The sequence below is a fragment of the Electrophorus electricus genome, chromosome 10 (assembly GCF_041902795.1).
Source record: "Electrophorus electricus isolate QZ-2024a chromosome 10, ASM4190279v1, whole genome shotgun sequence".
Taxonomy (NCBI): Eukaryota; Metazoa; Chordata; class Actinopteri; order Gymnotiformes; family Gymnotidae; genus Electrophorus; species Electrophorus electricus.
The window spans coordinates 21,245,652-21,265,599 of record NC_137506.1 but is presented as its reverse complement, the minus strand read 5'-3'; the positions used below and the strand labels follow the sequence as shown (position 1 = coordinate 21,265,599).

The following is a 19,948-nucleotide window of genomic DNA, read 5'->3' as shown; positions in this document are numbered from 1 at the left end:
CAGCAAGGTTTAATGTTGTATTTAAGAATAAGAATAGAAGTTATACAAATGTTTATTTTGCAAAATCAAGATATAATGTTCGTTCAGAGAGCTATGATCAATTCACTTAGTATACTCAGGGCTTCAGAAAGATGATTAATTTGAAGACATTACACAGGCCAAATATGAAGTGTCAAACTTTAAAGTTTTAAGCCATACAGAGGGAACTCAAGACATTCTGACTGCATCAATTTTATATAAGCTTTTTTTCTCTGTATTTTAAACTGAAATACATATTTTCAACACAGCATCTCACTAGATACAGAATTAAAAATAAAGTATAATTTTCTTCCTTAGACTCCAATAATTTTCTTGGCCAAATAGCCAGGCATACTGTAGAAGAACAGGGCCAGCATGAGAAGTGTGAGCAGAGTCACAACAATTTTGATGACCAACCATTTGTATTTTTTGAAGAGAAGATGGCGGATTGATTTTAGTGGGTTGATGAACCCCAGCATTGAAGTGTCTGGACGGCTGTTGGGACAAAAGAGTGTCATTAGCTTTAGCATAATAAGCAATTCATATTTTGACAAAAATGATGGTTATCTATGAACCATAACAGAATGCAGTCTATTTTAAAAACAACATGCAACATTTTACAGTATATGTAGTACCATTTAAAAGTCTTAGGCACCTCAGGAAAATTATGTTCACTTAGAATTTATGATCTTGATCCAGTTTATCAGTAACTGATTTGCTTCCTAAAGAAAAGTAGTCATTTTATCCCTTCTGTATCAATTCTGTATCAGGTTTCAACACAAAAGCAATTAAAGACTAAGCAAAATATGTTTTTTGAGATTTAGCAGAATATTTATTTAATATTCTTCATTCTCAGGCTGCACAAGAAAAATGCAGAATAAAGTGCAAACAGATAAAGATGACAAATGACTCAAGGTATATCGCATAGAAAGTCTCTCCGTGAGTTTGGCTGCCCAGGCTTGTGAGTGCATTGTGAGTGCTTGGTGGCTGAAGGTGTATTGTCATATCACTACCCCTGAGGCTGGTGGGTGTTTGCGAGGGGTTTGTGGTTCAGTGCAAACTCTGCTTTGCTTACCAGTGCTGCCTACCTTGACAAGCTAAATTGGCTTTTATAATTTCTCAGCTCAAGAGGAGGGCCAAAGCTTGGGATATTTTCTCTGGTGGCCCATCCTTTCTGCTACCGGATGACTACCCCGACTTCATAAGATTGCGGAAAGCATCATTCCACCATCTGCGATGGGGTAGAGTTTGTGGTCACTCCCCGCTACATCTACAGCAGGGTTCCCATTCAGTGGCAGAGTATGTTATAGAGGCACTAGCTGCCTCTTTGCGATGGAACCAGCACTCAGGCAACTTTACCTGCAGCTTCCCACGTAGACCCTACATAAAGGTGTCCATGAACACTGTTTTTTCTTAAATGAGATCAAACATCTTGCTTTCACATACAACAGCTTCCTCGAAGAGAAACATTGCTCCCTTTGCTAGAGGTCACCACCCCAAGGTTGTCAACACCCCATTCGAGAGGGGTAGCAGTCCCTGAGGAGCCTATGCAGCTGGGTTTATCTGTTCTCTCAGGAGGAGGAGCAGGTCATGCAGCATTATATATAGGAGGCTTTGGGTCAGGGTTACATCTGCCCCCCACTTTCCCTGCCTCAGATAACATGTACTTGGTTAAAAAAAGGAAGGACAGTGGGCCAAAACCATGCAGACTACTTAAATGCCCTATTAGTGAAGAATGCCTACACTCCATAGCTGGTCCCTGCCACCTTCAAACAGCTGAGGGGGCATGTACTTCACTAAATTAGATCTACTCAATGAATATAATATGATACAGATTAAAGAGGATGATGAGTAAAAATGGCATTTAGCATGAGCTCAGGACACTCTGGATACCTTGTTCTACCTTATGGCCAAGCCACAGCATGGTCTGTAGTGTCATCGTTTAGATGATTTTGCCAGTATACTGGAAATTTGAATGAGATGCTTTCGTATTTTAGAATAATGTATTCATTTATGCCCATCTAGAGACTGCAGCACAATATGAAGAGTGTGTGGCATAATTAAGCTGACATCAAATTGAAGGTCTTCTAATTTAAAGAATGTTACTTTCTTTCTAAACACCAAACATTTTGTAAAGAATTAACAAGTAAGTAGGTTAATGATACTGTGTGGTGACCAGTGGTGGCTGGCCAATTGGGATCGCCGCCCGACCTGGTGGATATTGTTAATTAGTTTCTATTTTTAAAATAAACATTTTTTAAATAATCAATAACTACTTCTTTTAAGTATGAGTGTGCTAAAATGTAACATAGAAAATATACTGGGGGAAATTAACATCCTGGTTCATTCCCTCTGTCGTCTGGGGAGATAGAAATATTACCCAGCACAGGCCATTGCTAACCGTTGCTGACACAAGATATGCACATAGTAACATAAATTTAGCCAATCGGCGTCCTCGAATCTGATAGGTAAGGGCGCTTCATTTTTATCGCCCCAATCCAAATCAGTTAGTCGTGGAGTAGGGACATTGGACGTTTTTAGGTTATGATGTGGTTACTCGAGACACAGCATTTGGGGCGCCCTCAAATTCAATAAGATCCTTTCTCCAAAAAACATTTGAGAGAACTTTGGTGGAAAAACTATGTTGAGTAGCTTGCTAAGATGGCTGGCTAGCTAGCTAGTCAAAGTGTGTATGTTGTAGTTTTTAATTTAAAGTACCAACGAACTAAGCTAGTGAAACCTAAGTTTGCGCAAGGGTTAACTTTTGGCTAACGTTGACTGAGTTTTTTTTTGCGTAGCTATTTTGGTGGTTCACGCGAACAGCTCGACAGCGTTCACTACCTTAGCTGCCTAACTAGTGAGTTTTAATGGAGGTCAGAGGTGGGTAAATTTACTCGTTACTTTGAACAAATTGTACTTTTAAGAGTTATTTAAGAGTGTACATGTGCGATATAAAATGCATACTTTTGCTCCGTTCCTTTCATTACATTTTAGAATCTTTTTGTACGTTTCGCCACAAACTGTCAAGTGCAGTAAGGTTGGTGAAATCCCTAAAGATGATCATGGAGTCCCGCCCCTTTACTTAGTAAGCTAACCTACACAACTGGACAGTAGATCGACATAATGAACAGTGATCAGGCGTGAATTCCGTCGTGGGACTCGAATGACATTTACGAAACTAACTCGCAAGGTATCATTTTCTGGCTCACATATCTATATGTACTCTGTTTTGTCATAAAGTGCATTATTCTGAATGTGTGGTGCGATATCAATGATAGGCTGAAAAAAATGGTTATAAACTACAAGCAACAGAAATAATGCAGCAGCTGAACTGACTCATGGCGTGCAGCAATGCAATTAAAAAAAAGTTTATCTAGGCAGCGGATATCTAGCTAGCTAACCGGTCTGGCAAATTGGTCGCATAATTTCAGGGTAAATATAACGAAAAGTAAAAGTGTCTAGTCAGTGACCTTGGGCAAGAGATAGGAATATTCCCACAATCTACTAATCACAAAGTGATCACTAAATCCATTGCCATGCTTGTAATTTGTTATATGCACACTTGTTGACATGTATCTTAAACATGCAAGAACTAAGTAGGGCAAAGACCCAGAGCAAACAAAAACAGCTGTTTATTGTTTTGCGTGCTTAATCCTAATATGTTTTCAGTATTTCTCTGTCAACTATAGTTCCCCCCCCTGTATTTACATCTAGATGTATGGCATTTAGCAGGTGTGATCTACCAACGTGATTTTGTTTGTCTACTTAAATAGAACAAAACGTGTTGGTCACATTCATGTATATGTTTCTGAACAAGACTTGGTCTAATCTAATGATGCATACTGTACCTTCTATCGCAACACTTTAGAGCTGCAACTAATGATAATTGTCACTTATTGTGAGTCTCTTGATTTTTAATACCAATTAAATAATTACTGGCTATTTCACAGGCACTAGTAGTTTGCGTTATGTTGTATTGGGATGGTTGCTTAAACTGACTGAGTATGTACAGTTCCACCTAGAATATGTTTCACCAGCCACCAATAGTAGCCACCTTGCATGGTGTGATCTAGTTATTTGAAGATCACTCAGTCTGCAGAACAGCTTATGTTGTTATGTCCCTTCTCTCAATGTATTTAAGAACCACTAATGTTTTTTTTAGTTATTATTTTTTTACTTTTAATTTTTTTTTTTACATCTTATAGACAATAGTCTGCCCTGATTAAATGGAAATATGGTTGTACTCTTGTCTATAATAAATATTCATGCTGTTCCTCAGTTGGAACACAACCCAACAGGCTTTGCAATTGCTCTTATAATTTGACATTAAATTCCATTAACTGATACTTTGAATCATATTGACTAATATCATGCAAACGTAGTTGACAGCTTCAAATTGATGTTGTGGACAAGTGTGTAAAGATTCATTTGGACTGGAATAAGTACTAAAGTACTGCTCAGTTTGAAATACCATGCTTCAAGTCTCATGGAGGGCAAGCATCAAGACTATTCACTGTCCTGGTTCCTAGATGGTGGAATGAACTCCCGCTAGCTGTCCGGACAACAGAGTCCCTTGCAGTCTTCAAATGGAGACTGAAGACCCATCTATTTGTGGAATATTTGAATGACCACTAACCCTGCTCCTATGTTGACTAACTGAAACTCTAGTACTTATTGTAGGCATGGATTCTGACTGCTCCTTTGTTGACTAACAAACTTTAGTACTACTTATTGTTTATTGCGCTGATTGTTGTCTGAGATTATGTATTTTGCACTTCTAGGCATCAGCACTGTATTTCATCCCTGTATTTCAGCAGCATTCTAGTTCATTGGTATCTTGGACTCTAACCTACTGTATTGGATGTATTCTGTAGGTAAATGACAAAGCACTTTTGTCATTCTGGATAAGAATGTCTGCCAAATGTTGTAAATGTAAAAATTTAAGAAATGCTCAGTGCTGCACTAGTGTTGTGTTGCACAATGCTGCAAGTAGTACATGCCTTGCAATTAGTGTTAATGTATGGCATTAAATTCCAGTAACTCTTACAACTGTTTAGTTGTGATGGGGAAAAGTGAAAGGGAATGTGCAAGTGGTTTAGGCTAAATTGGGCATTTTACATCATATTTGGGAATGGTATAAGAAGATAAGAATTGTATAGAGCTGCTCTAACAGCCTGCATTGATTATAATGTGACTACAAATACACTTAGGTAGCCATGTGTACTGTGCTGTTCTATATGGTATGGTATTAAATTCCAGTAACTGTTCCACTGAATGATTTTAATTCATACAGTCAGACTTAGTGGAGGGCTTCAGCAAGTTTTTGTGAACAAATATTTGAAGTCTGCTCTAGGTTGAGCTATACAGTTTAAATTAGTCCCGCTCTTGTCAAAAAAAACCAAGAACTAAATTGTCTGTGTGCAAAAGGTTAAGCCGAGTTGCAGTACCCTGAAGAGGTAACAAGTGTGACATAAATGTGACAACTTTTATACTGATTAGTCAGTTATTTTTATTATCAGTTATTTTATTGGGCATATCTGCATCAAACTTTGGATGCAATATCATTCTGTCACAACATGTATGTCTGTAAATTTCTGTATTGATGCAACCTTATTTTATGGACTTATGCCCATTTTGGTATGAAAACACAAGGCCTGTGATAATATGCAAAATAGGTAATTGTGCAGTGTACAGCCTCCAAATAGTGGATCTGTCTCAAACTTGGTAGTCAATATCATAGAGTAATATCATATGTCGGTCAATTTCTGTGTTGATATGTACTACTATTTCTGACTTTTGTCCATATATTTTGTCTACACAAGAATGATATGCTTAGTAGTTCAATTAATGCTGTAGGGTTTCCCAATGTTCTAACTGGCTCAAAATTTGCAGGCAACATCATATTGTCATTCAATTTCTGTCTGTAAAATTCTGTGTTTGTGTCCTACTTTTCTTAACTTCTGCCCAGTTAAGTTATGAAAACACAAGGTCTGTGATAATATGCAAAATAGGTTAATGTGCACTGTAGAGCCTCCCAGTGACCAATTTGGCTCAAACATTGCAGTTTTCTGCACAATGTTAATTTGAATATACCTGTCTATTTTGTTCAAAATCAAGCAACGTATCCTAGAGTTTCAGCGATATGACTTAGAAAAGTGATTCTGGTACCCATTTTATCAATATATTGCAGCTATATAAAGTCAAAATATCAACATGTTTTGATAATTATTTATTTTCAGACTTGATTTTGATAATAGCTTGGTTGATGTGAATGAAGGAAAATCCTAGTTTGAAAAGTGCCAATTCTACACAATGAATGCAAAAAAAAAAAAAAGGTTTTTGTAAAGCACTTGTAATTGCAAGTTGTTAGGGCTCCTAAATGAATCACGGGATCCAGCTTTATGTTCCAAAGTGAAAATAGAAGATATACTTGATTTTCTGGAATAGCACCCCAATTGGCCAATTCCCATAAAACTTCAGTATGTCTTAGAGCACATACTGAAATTCGTGCACATACCATTCAAGTTTGGTGTGGATTGACCAATGCTAAGTCTGTCATATGTGTGCTGAAATCTGATTGACTGATGGTCTGCCATTTTGCACATATGGCGTAATACTTTTAGGCACTGTGGCAGACGCACCTACAAGTTGTGCACCATTAATCTGACGATCTTGATGTATGGGTCAGTTTCCTCTATTTTATAGTGCCCTCTAGTAATGCAGGTGCACCAGACCCCCTTGAGGTACATACCTCTTGATGTACCTGTAGTTTGGTGTCATTCTGTTCATGCTTCATGAGTTCTTCCCAGAAGCCATTAGACTCCTGAACTCTGGCTAACTCCAATTCCAATTCATATTCCAAAATGGTCACTTCTATACATGCTTATAGACAGACACACACACATATGTACAAACATACATACATACATACATATCTATACACACACTCACACATTGTTTTGCATTGGACTAGTGCTGAAGTCAAACCTCACACAAATAAACTATGCACTCCTGTTGCAGTCTTGCACATTATCCTACTTGCTGCTAGAGTACTGTACTAAACCAGCACTGTACTCTGAACTGTTCTGGCTGCTACCGGTGACTGCTCTGTTCAGGGTAGCATGTCACTGATTGCTATGCACAACTCGCTTTACATATGCCCAGTACTGTGTACTGTACTAAATTGCACTGTACTCATTTTGTATTTTGTATTTGTCCTGTCCTATATTTATTATTGTTTATTTAATGTTTATTTAATGACATTTTGCACTATATTGGACTGTTTGTACTTGTGTAGCATGTTGTCTGTTGCACTGTTGTTTTTATGTTGCACCATAGTCCTGGAGGAACATTGTCTCGTTTTTGTTGTGTACTTGTATATAGCTGAAATGACAATAAAACCTCTTGAACTTGAACTTGGTGTATATGTTCAGTATTTGCAGTGGAAACTCCACTCCTGTTTTTGATTGGCATCTGAAAACTACGCAGTGTTGAAAATCTGACTCCTCTGAGTCTCTGGATACCATATTTGCGTAGGGTTGGTGAAAAACCTAGGATTAGTTTACATAAAATCTAAGTGGGCAGAGCTTAATAGTTGTGGCTTTTTTTGTACAGTGGAAGACTAGTAGTCACTCCAAAAAATAATTTTGTCTGTATGACATACAGTGTAGCAGTTAAACGCACTTGTGTATGCCATAGTCCCACCTATAACCTAGTAGGGCTTGTGTTGTGCACTCGTGTAGCAGGGGGGTTTTCTACCTATTGACCAAATTTCATGTCTGTAGGCCTTACGGTTTGGTATGCACAATTCATTTTAGAAAAAAAGAAGCAAAAGCCTAACAAAAACAACTGGGTGCTGAAGTGCTTGGACCCTAAATATAGCTACAAGTATAGGTCATTGGGCCCATGGGCACAAGAGGCCCACAAGGCCTACAAGTCAAAACCTACTAAATCAATATACAACATTAAGGTTCACTGTTTCTCTCTTGTTACTAGGAAATATCATTTTGCATGATATTTCATTCCATATGTTGGCTTGCCACAACTGTACAAGTTTCCTCTGAATTGACAGAGCATTAACTGCTGTTTAAGAATATTTTCATAAAGTGACATAGTTTGCCTTTTAAAACTCTTATTTGTTTCCACGTCGCAAACAAAAAAGGTAGCATGAGTTTCAAAAGGTTTAAAAGCTGATAATGCAGTGCAGTGCCCTCTGCAGGCCAATCGGTAAAAACAAAAACGTGTCACCAGATTGTTATGCCAAACATGTGCTTGACGTTTCATGCTTTTCTGACTCACTGTTGCTGACTTCTGTCCATTTAATTAAGAAAACACAAGGCTTTAGATTAAATGCAAAGTAGTTAATGGCATACTCTAGAGCCTCCTTCTGGTGGGCCTGGCTCCAGCCGAGCAGTCAACATAATTCTGTCATTACATCGATGTTCTCCGATCTTGACATTTCGGTTGCAAACGTTTCATCACCAGACGAGGTGAGATCTTCAGTGCGAGCAACATCGAACTAATCAACCCGAACTACCGATATTTACCTTGATTTTGACATTACATGTTTGTAAATTTCTGTGTAAATGTGACCTGCTTGTACGTACCTAATTAATTTTTTTTAAAGAGTTATAACAATTCAAGTCATATATATGGCAAGACTTAAATGATTGATCGGTAGATGCGTTTACTATGGACAGTAAAAATGTAAACTTTTTTTTGGATAATTATTTACCTACATAGTCAACAGATCATTGCAGTACCAGTTTTGACATGATTGGGCCAAATCCCTAGTCCGAAAAGAGCTCATTTTTAACGGGTGCAAAAAAATTGTGCTTTTTTTAAGTACTTGTAACTGCAAAGTTGTTGGGACTCCTGAAAAGAAACATGAATCCAGTTTTATGTTCCTAGTTGAAAATATTTCAAAACATATGGCCACTAGGCGTGGTGCGCGTCTTTAAAAATCAACAAGCACACCACTTAGTGGCCAAAAGCTTTAAAACGTCATAGAATCACAAGGAATCCTTATATGGCTATAACATTTAAGTTTCATGATGATTGGTCAGCCAGTGGTAAGTGGTAGGCCTGTCAAATGCATGCATACACTGATTGGCTAATAGCAGTCACGAGTTTCTAAATATTGGTTAATCCTTAATGACCCTTGTACAACATATCTCAAACACTAGTTTGTACAGTGCCCCGTAATTACTTATATTCGCAACACTCAACAAAACTGGATGAAGAGTTTAACTGTTTATGGAAAATACGCAAATTTCCTGAAGGTTTAATTTGCATAAGGCGGACATACTTTTTGGAATTTCAAAATGTTTTTGATAATTATTGAAGTTCAGACTCTTGTGAATGTTTGAATATTTGAAACGTTTATGGAGATTGGTTGAGAACCCTGGGAATAGTTCACAGAAGTAAATTTTGCATATTATGAAATTAGCAAAAAATGTAAGTGGGCAGAGCTTAATGATTCCTGAGGCTTTTTGTTTGGTTAAGTCAAGAAATTCACTGAAAGTGGAATATTGTGTCTATGTATTATCGTGCGTGGGGGAAATGACCAAAATGTGTAACACTGCACAGTAGCACATTTTTACATTTACATTTACATTTAAATTTAGCCCCACCATCATTCCTTTACTTGGAACCCTCATTTCACTCCTGTTGTACTTTGCTGCCAAATTTGGTCTTTCTGGGTAGAATGCTGTACATTGCCTTTTAGCCAAGAAAGAGAATAAATCTAGCCACAAGAAGCAGTTCCAGGTTAAAGCACATATAGACTTTTGGGCCTATAAAGCACAAGGGGCCCACAAGGTTTATAAGTCAGATCTGAATTAAATCTTGTATCATTGTACAACTGGTTCTCTGTTATTAATAGTAATGGTAAAATCTAAAGCAATTTGCTGACAGTACATCAATGTGTAACTGCTGTTTAAGAATACAAGATCAATTCTTTGTTTTTAGTGACATATGACAGTAGCATAGCACACATATGAAATAATTATGTATATACATTTTGATCTGATGCATTTGGGCTCAAGAGACACTGCTTCATGTGGTCAAAATTTGTGAAAGGCTCACATTTATACTGTAATTTCATGAAGGGTCTTGAAAGATGATATCAACCTAATTTTGCACATACAGTATTTAACTTTGAACCTAAGTCATAGATTTCAAGCAAATCATAATAGCTAAAATGCTATTTTTAACATGAATAGTTTTAGTTTTTTTTTTTTGTTTTTTTTTTGTATTTGTATTTGCAAAGGTGTTTGGCTTATTTAACTCTTATTTGAGTCCACCTTGCAAACACTAAGAGCTGCATCATTTCTAACAGTTTAAAAACGGATAAAAAGCAAGCAAGTCACAGTCAAAACTGAAAAGCATGATTAGAGTGTTGTGCCATAAGTGTGTGTAAATTTCTATGCTGATTTGACTCACTGCTAAATTCTTTTGCTGAATTCTGTCCATTGAAGTAAAAAAGCAAAGCCTGTGATTGTATGCAAAGTAGATAATTGTGCACTGTAGAGTTTCTTGATGGGGGATCTGGATTTAACTTGGCAGTCAACTTCATTCTGTCATTACATGTATGTCTGAAAATGTCTGTGTTGATGTGACCTACTTTTCCTGACCTCTGTCCATTTAGGTATTTAAACACAAGGCCTGTGATGCAAAGTAGTTAATTGTGTGCTGTAGATTCTCCCGATATCCTAACTAGCTCAAACTATGCAGGCACCATCAGACTATCATTATATGTATGGCTGTAAATTTCTATGTTTATGTGAACTATGTTTCCTTATTTTTGCCCATCTAGGTAACTGTGTCCTGTAAGACGTCACAGTGACCGATTTGTCTCAAACTTTATATTTTTCCTCTGAATGTTATATTGAATAGATTTGTCCATTTTGGTCAACATCAGTCAAACTATGATAGATTTTCAGTGATATGACTCAGAAAAGTCATCCTGGAACTTATTTGCTCAATGTGTTGCAGGTACATAAAGGTTTTTTCAAATAATTTTATTGTTTCAGACCGATGATTATTACAAGACCTAATTTGAGATCACTGAATGAATATCCTAGGACTAGTTCGAAAAGTGTAAAGTTTTACAATTAATTAATGCAAAAATATATATATATATTACTAAATTTGCAGTTATAATTGCAGAGTTGTTAGGACTCCAGCAAATAATAATTTGAATCCAGTTTTATGTTCCTAATTGAAAATATGTTGTGCTTGGTTTACTTGAGTAGACCCCGTAATCACATAATGTTCTGAAACTTTATAGTTGCAAAGATAATTAAAGTATCCTAAGTTTTAATTATTTATGTTTCATTGTGATGGGTCCATTTTAAGCCTGTCACATATCTTCTGAAAGCTGACTGGCCAATGGACTTCACAATTTTTGACATATTGGTTAATCCTTAATTAACCTTGTAAATTATAGCTCAATGATGCAGCAGGCAAAGTTTCATCTTGATCTGATGTTGAGATGCTGAAATATAGTTTTCAAGCATTTAAATGTAAGCCTATTGACTTTCACCAAATACAACAGTCTACCTTAGAATAAGTTTCATACGTTTGTAAAATTTAATCAAAATTGGATGAAGCATTTATGAGTTTTAACTGTTTATACAAAATATGCTAACTTCTTGAAGGATTAATTTGCATATGGTGTCCATATTGTTTACATTTTTTAAACTGTTTTGATGATTATTGAGGATCAGAGTCTTTTGAATATTTTGACACCAAGATTTTGTTGAGTGGGTGAAAAGCCTAGAACTAGTTCACAAAGTAGGTTTCACAAAAAAGCAAAAACAAAAACAAAACAAAACAAAACAAAAACCTAAAAGGGCAGAGTTGAGCCAAGGAATGCAATAAAAGCAGAATTATGTTTTTATGTCTTATAGTGGGAGAATATCATAAAAATGCAAAGGACTGCACTATAGCACCACCATTGTGCCTATGAAGGTCCCTTCACTTGGCTGAGTCATTTCACACCTGCTGAACCTTGCTGCAAATTTTGTTTTTTCTGGGTTTTTGCTGCGTTTAGGTAAAATAATTAGAAAAAATGCGAGCAATTACTTTAGGGTTTCAAAAATAATAAACAAAACCCTAAACAAAAATATGAGCAGTTACAATAGGGTTTCAAGCAGTGTGTTTGAACTCTAAAAATTCCAACAAAACAAAGGGTTCCAAGCACTAAAGCTCTTGGACCCTAATAATACAATAGAATAACAATACAATTTGTAGTTAAAATGAGGTCAACTGCACGATCCTGTAGTCTGTCATGTGAAATGTGATGATGAAGAACATTCAAAAGATTAATTGGCTTGCAAATGGTTGGTTAGTGAAGTCATCAAAAATGTTTAAATGGAGTCTAATAATTCTTCATAATCATTAATATGGATCCACAACATCAATTTAATCCTCTAAGAACACTTGTAGGAGTGCTTGCGCTGCAGATTCGGCCAGTATACTGACAATTAACTGGTTTATGTCCAGTAAACCTGCTATATAGCAGGGTAGCTTCACATCATATGCTACCACAGTTTTTGGAACTGAAAACCCTTATTTTCCATGAACTTTAAGTTAACACATTCATTTGCTGAACCCTCTTTGTGAAATACCCCTTTGGTCCCTTCGTGGGCTCCATATTCTTCTATCAAATAATAAATCAGTGTTGTCTTTTTCTTCCTGAGTTCTTCATTTAGTCAGTTGATTTTGAACTGACTAATAAAATGAAGGATTTGGAGGCCTCAGCAACATGAACCACACGAAAAAAACAAAACAAAAAACCCCCCACTTCTAAACCAAACCTGTGCAAAGCAAATCAAATGACATTGTTTTAATACAAAATTGAAGATGATTGTAGAGTTTTTTCATGTACTCTAGAGCCACACATTTGCCACACATCTATCAATTTAAATCAGGATGTTTTTTCACATGGCCAATTTTGTTCCAAAATGAGTCAGAGTAGTAGGTCTCTTTCTAATTGCCCTAAGGAGTTCTAAGCCTGAAGCACTTTTAAGGTGTAGAAATACATTAATGGTTACCTCAGACTTTCATCAGTAACATATTCCATATAGTAGGCTAATGTCTGGGCAATAATGCTTCTTACAGCTATTACAGGGAGACCATGTCTCCCACTTTTTCCTTTAAATAATGTTGACTGCACATCTATGTATGCAGATGTCAAACAACAAATCATGAGAATCAGGTTAAATGTTACATTGATTGATCCACATTACAGCCTTGAAATACGGAAGAGGCTAAAATGATCATGAAACAACTGAAAATGAATGTTGACAATGTTTAATTAAATTCTTCAAGTATAGGGAAATTCACACTACAGACACCACTAAAATCTATTAATAACCAATAGGTAGCAATAGGTAAATGTTTTGTGTGTGTATTATCCATGAAGATGGCAGTGTTTGCTAGAGTTCTATATGTAGATTCACTGAAATGACATGAATATATGAATGTTGATTTTTGACAATACACCATCACATATTCCAAATATGAATAAACATTAAATAAAAAATGTTTCATGATCTATGTTGCCTAGACGTTAGCTACCTTTCTATCAAATGCCAGGGCGATTCTTATATGTCAATTGAGATGTATATGTAAATGTTAAATACAATATATAGGGGTACCTTATTTATAGCATGCATTTCAAACCTTTACACAAACTGAAATGAAAGTATTTCAGTTTTTGTTGAAGGTTTAGTTATTAGTCTGACATTGGATGGATGGAATTAATGTTAATTAGTGATTTAATTCGCCAAAGTGAAACTAACTAGCTGGCATGATAACTCAAAAGGAATTTGAACACATTCGATCTCTGGGAATGAATGACATTGAACTAGCTAAGCTGTCTAGTTACTTGTGTCATGCTTCAGCAAATTCAGTTCCTGTTTGAATTGTTGAAATAATCAAAGATCAACTTATTAAAGATTCTGTAGTAACGACCATATCATTCACTCCACCCATGGTAAAGCAGTTACGCCAGTGATTCATGTTGGAAGAGAAAGTCGGTTATCTTAGTGTTGTACAATATCTTTGCAGCACAAAGTAGAGTTGTTTTTAGACAGTTATTTCACGACTTTTATTATATACACCTCAAAAAAAATACCGAGGTCCGGACCTCGCTGACCTTGATGGTGGGTACGGCTATGGATGTATGTGTGAAGTATACACTGTGGTGAAGTTTTATTAAATGTCTACAACTGTATATTTTACTTGCTTTCTGTACAGGCTTTGCAAAACCTTAGCATTATAAATGCATTATTTTAAGTTTATTTAGCCTACACATCTACATTTAGAAGTATAAAACATAAAACATGGATTGTGAAAAGCAGATAAAGTACGGGTTCAATGAAGAAACAGACTTTTCAAAAAAGATTGCATTACTTCCCTATTAATTTTTAGGGACACAGTTTCTCAGTTGCATATAGCTGTATTAAAGTATTTTACTGTTATCAAATCCTTATTTTATTAGCAATGTTTATGTCCATACAGAGTTAATAGGGAGGTAACATTGAAGATAAAGACATGAGTTGGTTAGGAGGGTAGAAAAAGTTTTTGATCAAACAATACAGTTTTAATAGTCTTAGAGATAGGTCACATCACTTCTATGTGGAAAATCTTTGTTTCTACATCCATGGTGAGGCCAGTGTAAAACAAAGGTTTAGTGAAACTGCCTATTAGGCCCCAAGTAGCTTCTTTACCATGTACCCAGGCATGCTGTAAATGAACAAGGCCAGCATTGCCAATATCAGCAAAACCACAACAATTTTGATGATCAGCCACTTGTAGGTGTTGCAGATGAGATATCGCACTGCTTTGAGTGGGCTGATGAACCACAGGAAGGTTGTGTCAGGCCGGCTGGCAGGACAGAAAAAGAAACATTAAAGACTGAAGAAGCATTTAAAAAACTAACAAACTGTCAAATCTTAACATGTTTACTTTACAATTTAAATAATCTTAGTAGAATATGGCAATACAAGAAAACTTTATCCATAAGGCCATTTGGTGTTATATTTCTATTTATATGAATGCTTATTAACTTTATATTTAGATGTTATTTGAGTCTAGAAATCTTGTTTACAAAGTAAATAAGGTATGCCTATTCAAGCTGATTAATATTTTCATAATCATTACACTTTAGAATTATTTTAATTTTGATCAATATTTTCATAATAACTATAGTATAGAACTGTTTTAGTTTACATAGTTAAAATGTCCACTATGAAACATTCATTTTAGTAATTGAATTAATTTTGCAGTGACTTTAGAACAATATACAATAATTTAGTCTGCATTACTTTGGGAATTTTAATTTTTTTATTTTTTGAAAAATGAAAGCAAAATCATACAAGCAGAGGTTAGGGCACTTACCATACAAAGTATGTTGATATAAATGTTGATATAGATCCAGATATTGTATGCAGAAAAGCTTACTTTCTATTTGTGAATAATAGTGCTCTGTGCTTCCTGCGTTTACATGATAAGCTATTTTAAATTTTCAGTCTATTCAGAAATACTTTTGGTCAATCTTCATTTGACTCTGTTCTGTGTTCTGTATTACTAATAAGATTTTTTTTGCAGGATTATGTATTGATCTATTTATTTTAAAATTTTCCCTTTTTCATGTCGCAGTGTTCCAATTTGGTGAGTTCAAAAGCTTGATGTTCTTCTATCCAGGTATGTATTCAGCCTCCTCGTCTAAGATCTTGCGCTGGATCATGGATTCCCCCAGGCAATATTGGCCAGGCAAGTTCACTATGGTAGTTCTCGACTGAACCACTGGATTGCATTACTTCTGCAAAGGGGACTGAATGGCGAGTACGATCTGCAGTTGGTATTTCTCAAGTATTCCCAGCTACAGACCACACACGGTCCAGCTGGGAGATGATGGGAAAAGAGGGTTTAAAAGCATCTGAATAAAGCAATGTGAAACAAAGATTCGATGTTAGTATTGAAGTCATCACTACAGACAAGCAATAATCAGAAGTAATATTTGCCTGCACCGTTTCTTTATGGTATGTCTGTAATGGGACAGTTGCGTGTCAGATTAAAGTGCAGACTACTCACTGGTGGGAGCCAGTGAGTGAGGGAATGTTATGGAGCAAGGTTAATAAGTAGATGAAGAAACAGAAACCAGTACAAAAGTGAGGGTGTTTAGGTGTACATGAAGACTTTTCAGCATGGAGATAAAACCAGGGAAGTTGGGAACAGCGGTGAACTACCACTGCACCACCTATGACATGGACACATTACATGACAAGTTATCAGATCATTGTACTGTTTACATTATACAACTTTCCGTCTTATAATCAGGAATTTGAAGTCACTGTGGCTTGCATGTTACCTGACTTATCAGCAAGAGGGATCACATTAAAAGATCTTTCACCATTTGACAAGTCTGACTGGTCTCCAAACTACATTGACATGAAATCACTCGAGAAGTGACACGAGGAATGACAAGACAGAGCTTTTTCTTCCAAAAATGGACATCAGCAAGAAGCGAGCAATCGTTTGTGTGCTGATTTGTGATGAAACGAGGAGGATAAAGAACTTTTGCTGTAGCCATGATTGATGTACAACTCCTCCCCCCAGTTTCTCCTTCACCCTGTATCTTACACTCTCATTGACTTTGTCAAAGTCACTGCCAGTCATAACCAGGTCTTAACACTCTTCATACTATAGGATTTGGACATGCCAACAGTTGTAGATATTTAGCCTGCTTGACATTTTTTGGGCATCTGCGAGTTATTGTCAAAATGGGGTCTTTAATTGCATATCACTAAAGATGAAGCCACAGTCAGTTGCAACAAACAATTGCAACAGACTGAGTTGTGATTTTCCTTGTAGCAATTCCTTTACAAATAAACTTAAATTTTTTTTTTTTTAACCTGTACTATGAATGCCTCCTTTTATTTGCACTACTATTTTGAGAGGAATGCAAAGGGAAGAAGTGTACAAAAAATAAGTTCAAACAAAATGTGAAATGCAAAGAAAATAACAGTTACAATTCACTTATATGCAGTTATTAAAAAAAAAAAAAAACTGACTGGCTTGCCATTTTTCTTGCCTGTATTAAAAACCCCATAATTGAGTATTTCACATATAGCGATCGAGAGCTGATTTTCGAACCCTGAGCAAAAGCCAATTTGCTTCTTATATGTTTTTTTCCCTTTTCTCTCCACAAACTTGCAGACAGTGGAAAATCAAGGATAAAATAATATAGTGGGAACTTAGCATTAGAAACACAAGTATTGGTGGGAATGATCGACAATGAACATGACCAATGGGAAAGAACATCAGAGAACATGACCAATGGGACAAAGACCAAACAAAGGAAATGTCCAAATGGGGTGCTCAAACAAAGGAAAACACAGACGGGCAAAATGCTGGAAAAACCAAACGAAGGAGATACCAAAGCAGCATGCTCAAACAAAAGGCAACATATTCCTCAACGAATAAACTGAAATGAACAACAGTTTCTTTTGTTTTGTTTTTTATCATTTACCTTCCTGTTGGCTCTTTTCACTTTCACCTACTTTGGCTTTTCACTTTCCTTTCGTGCTCGACAGTACTATACCAGTCATTGCTCTACAAAGGCAGCACAGGTTGGACCTTTACGGTGTCATATAGGAAGCCAGACTATGGCCTAAGAAAAATGTGTCTGCTATTGCAGAGTAAAGCTGTAGCTAGATCGCTTGTTTTATTTTTAGTATGTTAATTAACTTAGAAGCATTAATAATTATATTCTTATTTTATAGTTAAACAACCTTAGGAAGATTAAAAATTGTGAAATAGTTTCCATTAGTTGCGCATGGGTGAGAAATTTATAATATTATAATAGAAGTTCAAATATGTAAAATTATTACAACCTATATTACAACCTATATTACAACCATTCACTTTTAGATGAAAAAATATTTTTAAAAGATAAACATGAACTGTGAAGTGTTTTTGAAGACATTAAGTGTTTTTGAAAGGTGTTATGATCTCTTACTTAGGTTTCTCCAGAGGCTCGGGGTCATTGCGTCCTTCACCAACAGGATTCTTCTCAGCCTCTTCAGCTGTCAGGAGGTGAAGCTCTGCCTCTACTTTCCCCTAAAAGATGAATATAAGCAATTAACTGTCCATTCCAAATTCAATGCCATAGGCTTACTACTGCTTTAGTCTTTTAAACTTGTCATCATCATGTATGTATGCTTTAATCTGAGAGAAATTACAGTGTCCTCCATAGGCAAACACCTCTCCAAAGATCAAAGTGAGATCTTTGCAGAGGTTTGGGGGTCACCAAATCTCCACACTACAATTTGGCGCCACCTCTCCAAAACTATAATTTGATAGCAGAGAAGCCATTTGAAATACATGCCAGAAGATATCCTGTGGTGTCAAACAGATACCACCTTAAACAACTGGACTTTCATGAGCATTACTGGGACCTTGACAGGTTCTATGGTTAGATGAGAAAAACGCCCATGGTGGGTTTGGCCTGAAAGAGGGATGATGGTCATGAAGAAAATTGCCAAATCCCCAACGTGAAGTATTATGGTGGATCTTTGATGCTGTGGCCTATTTATCTTCCAAAGGCCCCTGAAACTTTGTTAGGAAATATAAACTCCTACTACAAGGAGATTTTAAATCTAAATGTTTTTGCCAAGAAGCTTAAACCAGATAATGGTTGGATCTTCCAGTAGGATAATGATTCAAATTGTATCTTCAAATCCACAACATTGGTGCTATGATCACAAAATCAAAAGATGTTTATGCATTTTCTGAATTTTAATTGAGGGTGCTAATAATTTTTAAAGAGACTGTTCTATAGACGTACCGTGATTTCTATCTCATCATCTTCACCCCTGGCTACAAGTGGCCACCAGCCCTTGATTCTTTTAATTTTGAAGATGTTAACCTTTGGCATTTCATTTTCTTTGAGAATCATGTCGATACTGCACAGTTTTGCTGTTTTTGCACCGCGAACAAATTTGTTCAGTTCCAGTTCAATGGCACCTGTATGGAAACACATGTATTCATGAAAGGACAGTCATTCATTCTGGATAAAAATATTTATATTTAACTATGAAAATAATTTGATAACCAGTGAAGAATCACACCCAGGAAGTCATCTGCAGAGAAATGATCACAGTCCCAGATTTGTAGATTCAGGCGGGCAGGGATTTTGTATTCAGTCTCATCCCAGGAAAACATGGTTTCCTTCTTTGAGATGACGATTTTCTCTTCAGCTATAAGGTATTCAAAGGGGTAAATGAAGCGCCAGTTGAAGTTTCCCTCTCCTGTTAGGGAGTGGTAGTGAACATCTGTGTCTTGCTTGTCTTCTTGTTGTCCTTTAAGCCATCTGGAAAATCCAAAAATCATATTTAGAACAATAGTAATAAACAATTATGCAGTTTGGGCATAGCCAGCATAAGTGATCATGGTGCATACAAGAAGATGTCTTTTTTAAAAACAGCAAAAGCACAATACCCTCTCACGAAAATATCACTTGACTTCTCTCCTGTGAATATGTCGTCATCCTCCAGAATAACTTCATCTGTGTTCCAGACGATCACCCTGAGCTCAAACCTGTCAGTAAAAAAAACCCAATACTTGAAATTGTCAACTTAAATAATATATTAATTCTAAAACTTAAAGGATGTCATATATTTCTGGATATATTCAGTAGAAATACCATTGCAACAGCAAAACAAACAACAACAACAACAAAAACATGATTTTGTGTGGACCTACTTCTTTGGTTTCCTTGGTGAAATATCAACAGGAGGTCCAGGAGCTGGCTGATTCTTTGGGAACATGTCCACCCATATCTCAACTCTTCCCTACACAATGAGAATGCTGAACACCTTCTTGGAATAATGCCACATTTTTATACTGAGTGTACAGA

General features: G+C 36.2%; 1 protein-coding gene and 2 long non-coding RNA genes across 3 annotated transcripts in view; 2 read left to right on the top strand and 1 right to left on the bottom strand.

Annotated features, from left to right (window-relative positions):
* Positions 1-25: 25 nt before the first annotated feature.
* otofb (otoferlin b) overlaps positions 26-19,948 on the bottom strand; it is a 35,186-nt gene continuing 15,263 nt past the window's right edge. Inside the window, exons 38-43 of the mRNA XM_081722157.1 lie at positions 19,795-19,883; positions 19,531-19,629; positions 19,161-19,402; positions 18,878-19,056; positions 18,050-18,150; positions 26-513 (exon numbers count right to left, since the gene is read on the bottom strand). Coding sequence (XP_081578283.1) covers positions 333-513; positions 18,050-18,150; positions 18,878-19,056; positions 19,161-19,402; positions 19,531-19,629; positions 19,795-19,883 — 891 coding nt within the window. The 3' untranslated portion in view covers positions 26-332. The remainder of the gene's footprint in view (positions 514-18,049; positions 18,151-18,877; positions 19,057-19,160; positions 19,403-19,530; positions 19,630-19,794; positions 19,884-19,948) is intronic.
* Positions 2,517-7,433, top strand: LOC118242358 (uncharacterized). Its single transcript, XR_004776797.2, has 3 exons — positions 2,517-2,898; positions 3,013-3,208; positions 4,548-7,433. It is a non-coding gene; the product is annotated as an uncharacterized LOC118242358 (long non-coding RNA).
* Positions 8,292-15,991, top strand: LOC113572688 (uncharacterized). Its single transcript, XR_003410148.2, has 2 exons — positions 8,292-8,507; positions 15,688-15,991. It is a non-coding gene; the product is annotated as an uncharacterized LOC113572688 (long non-coding RNA).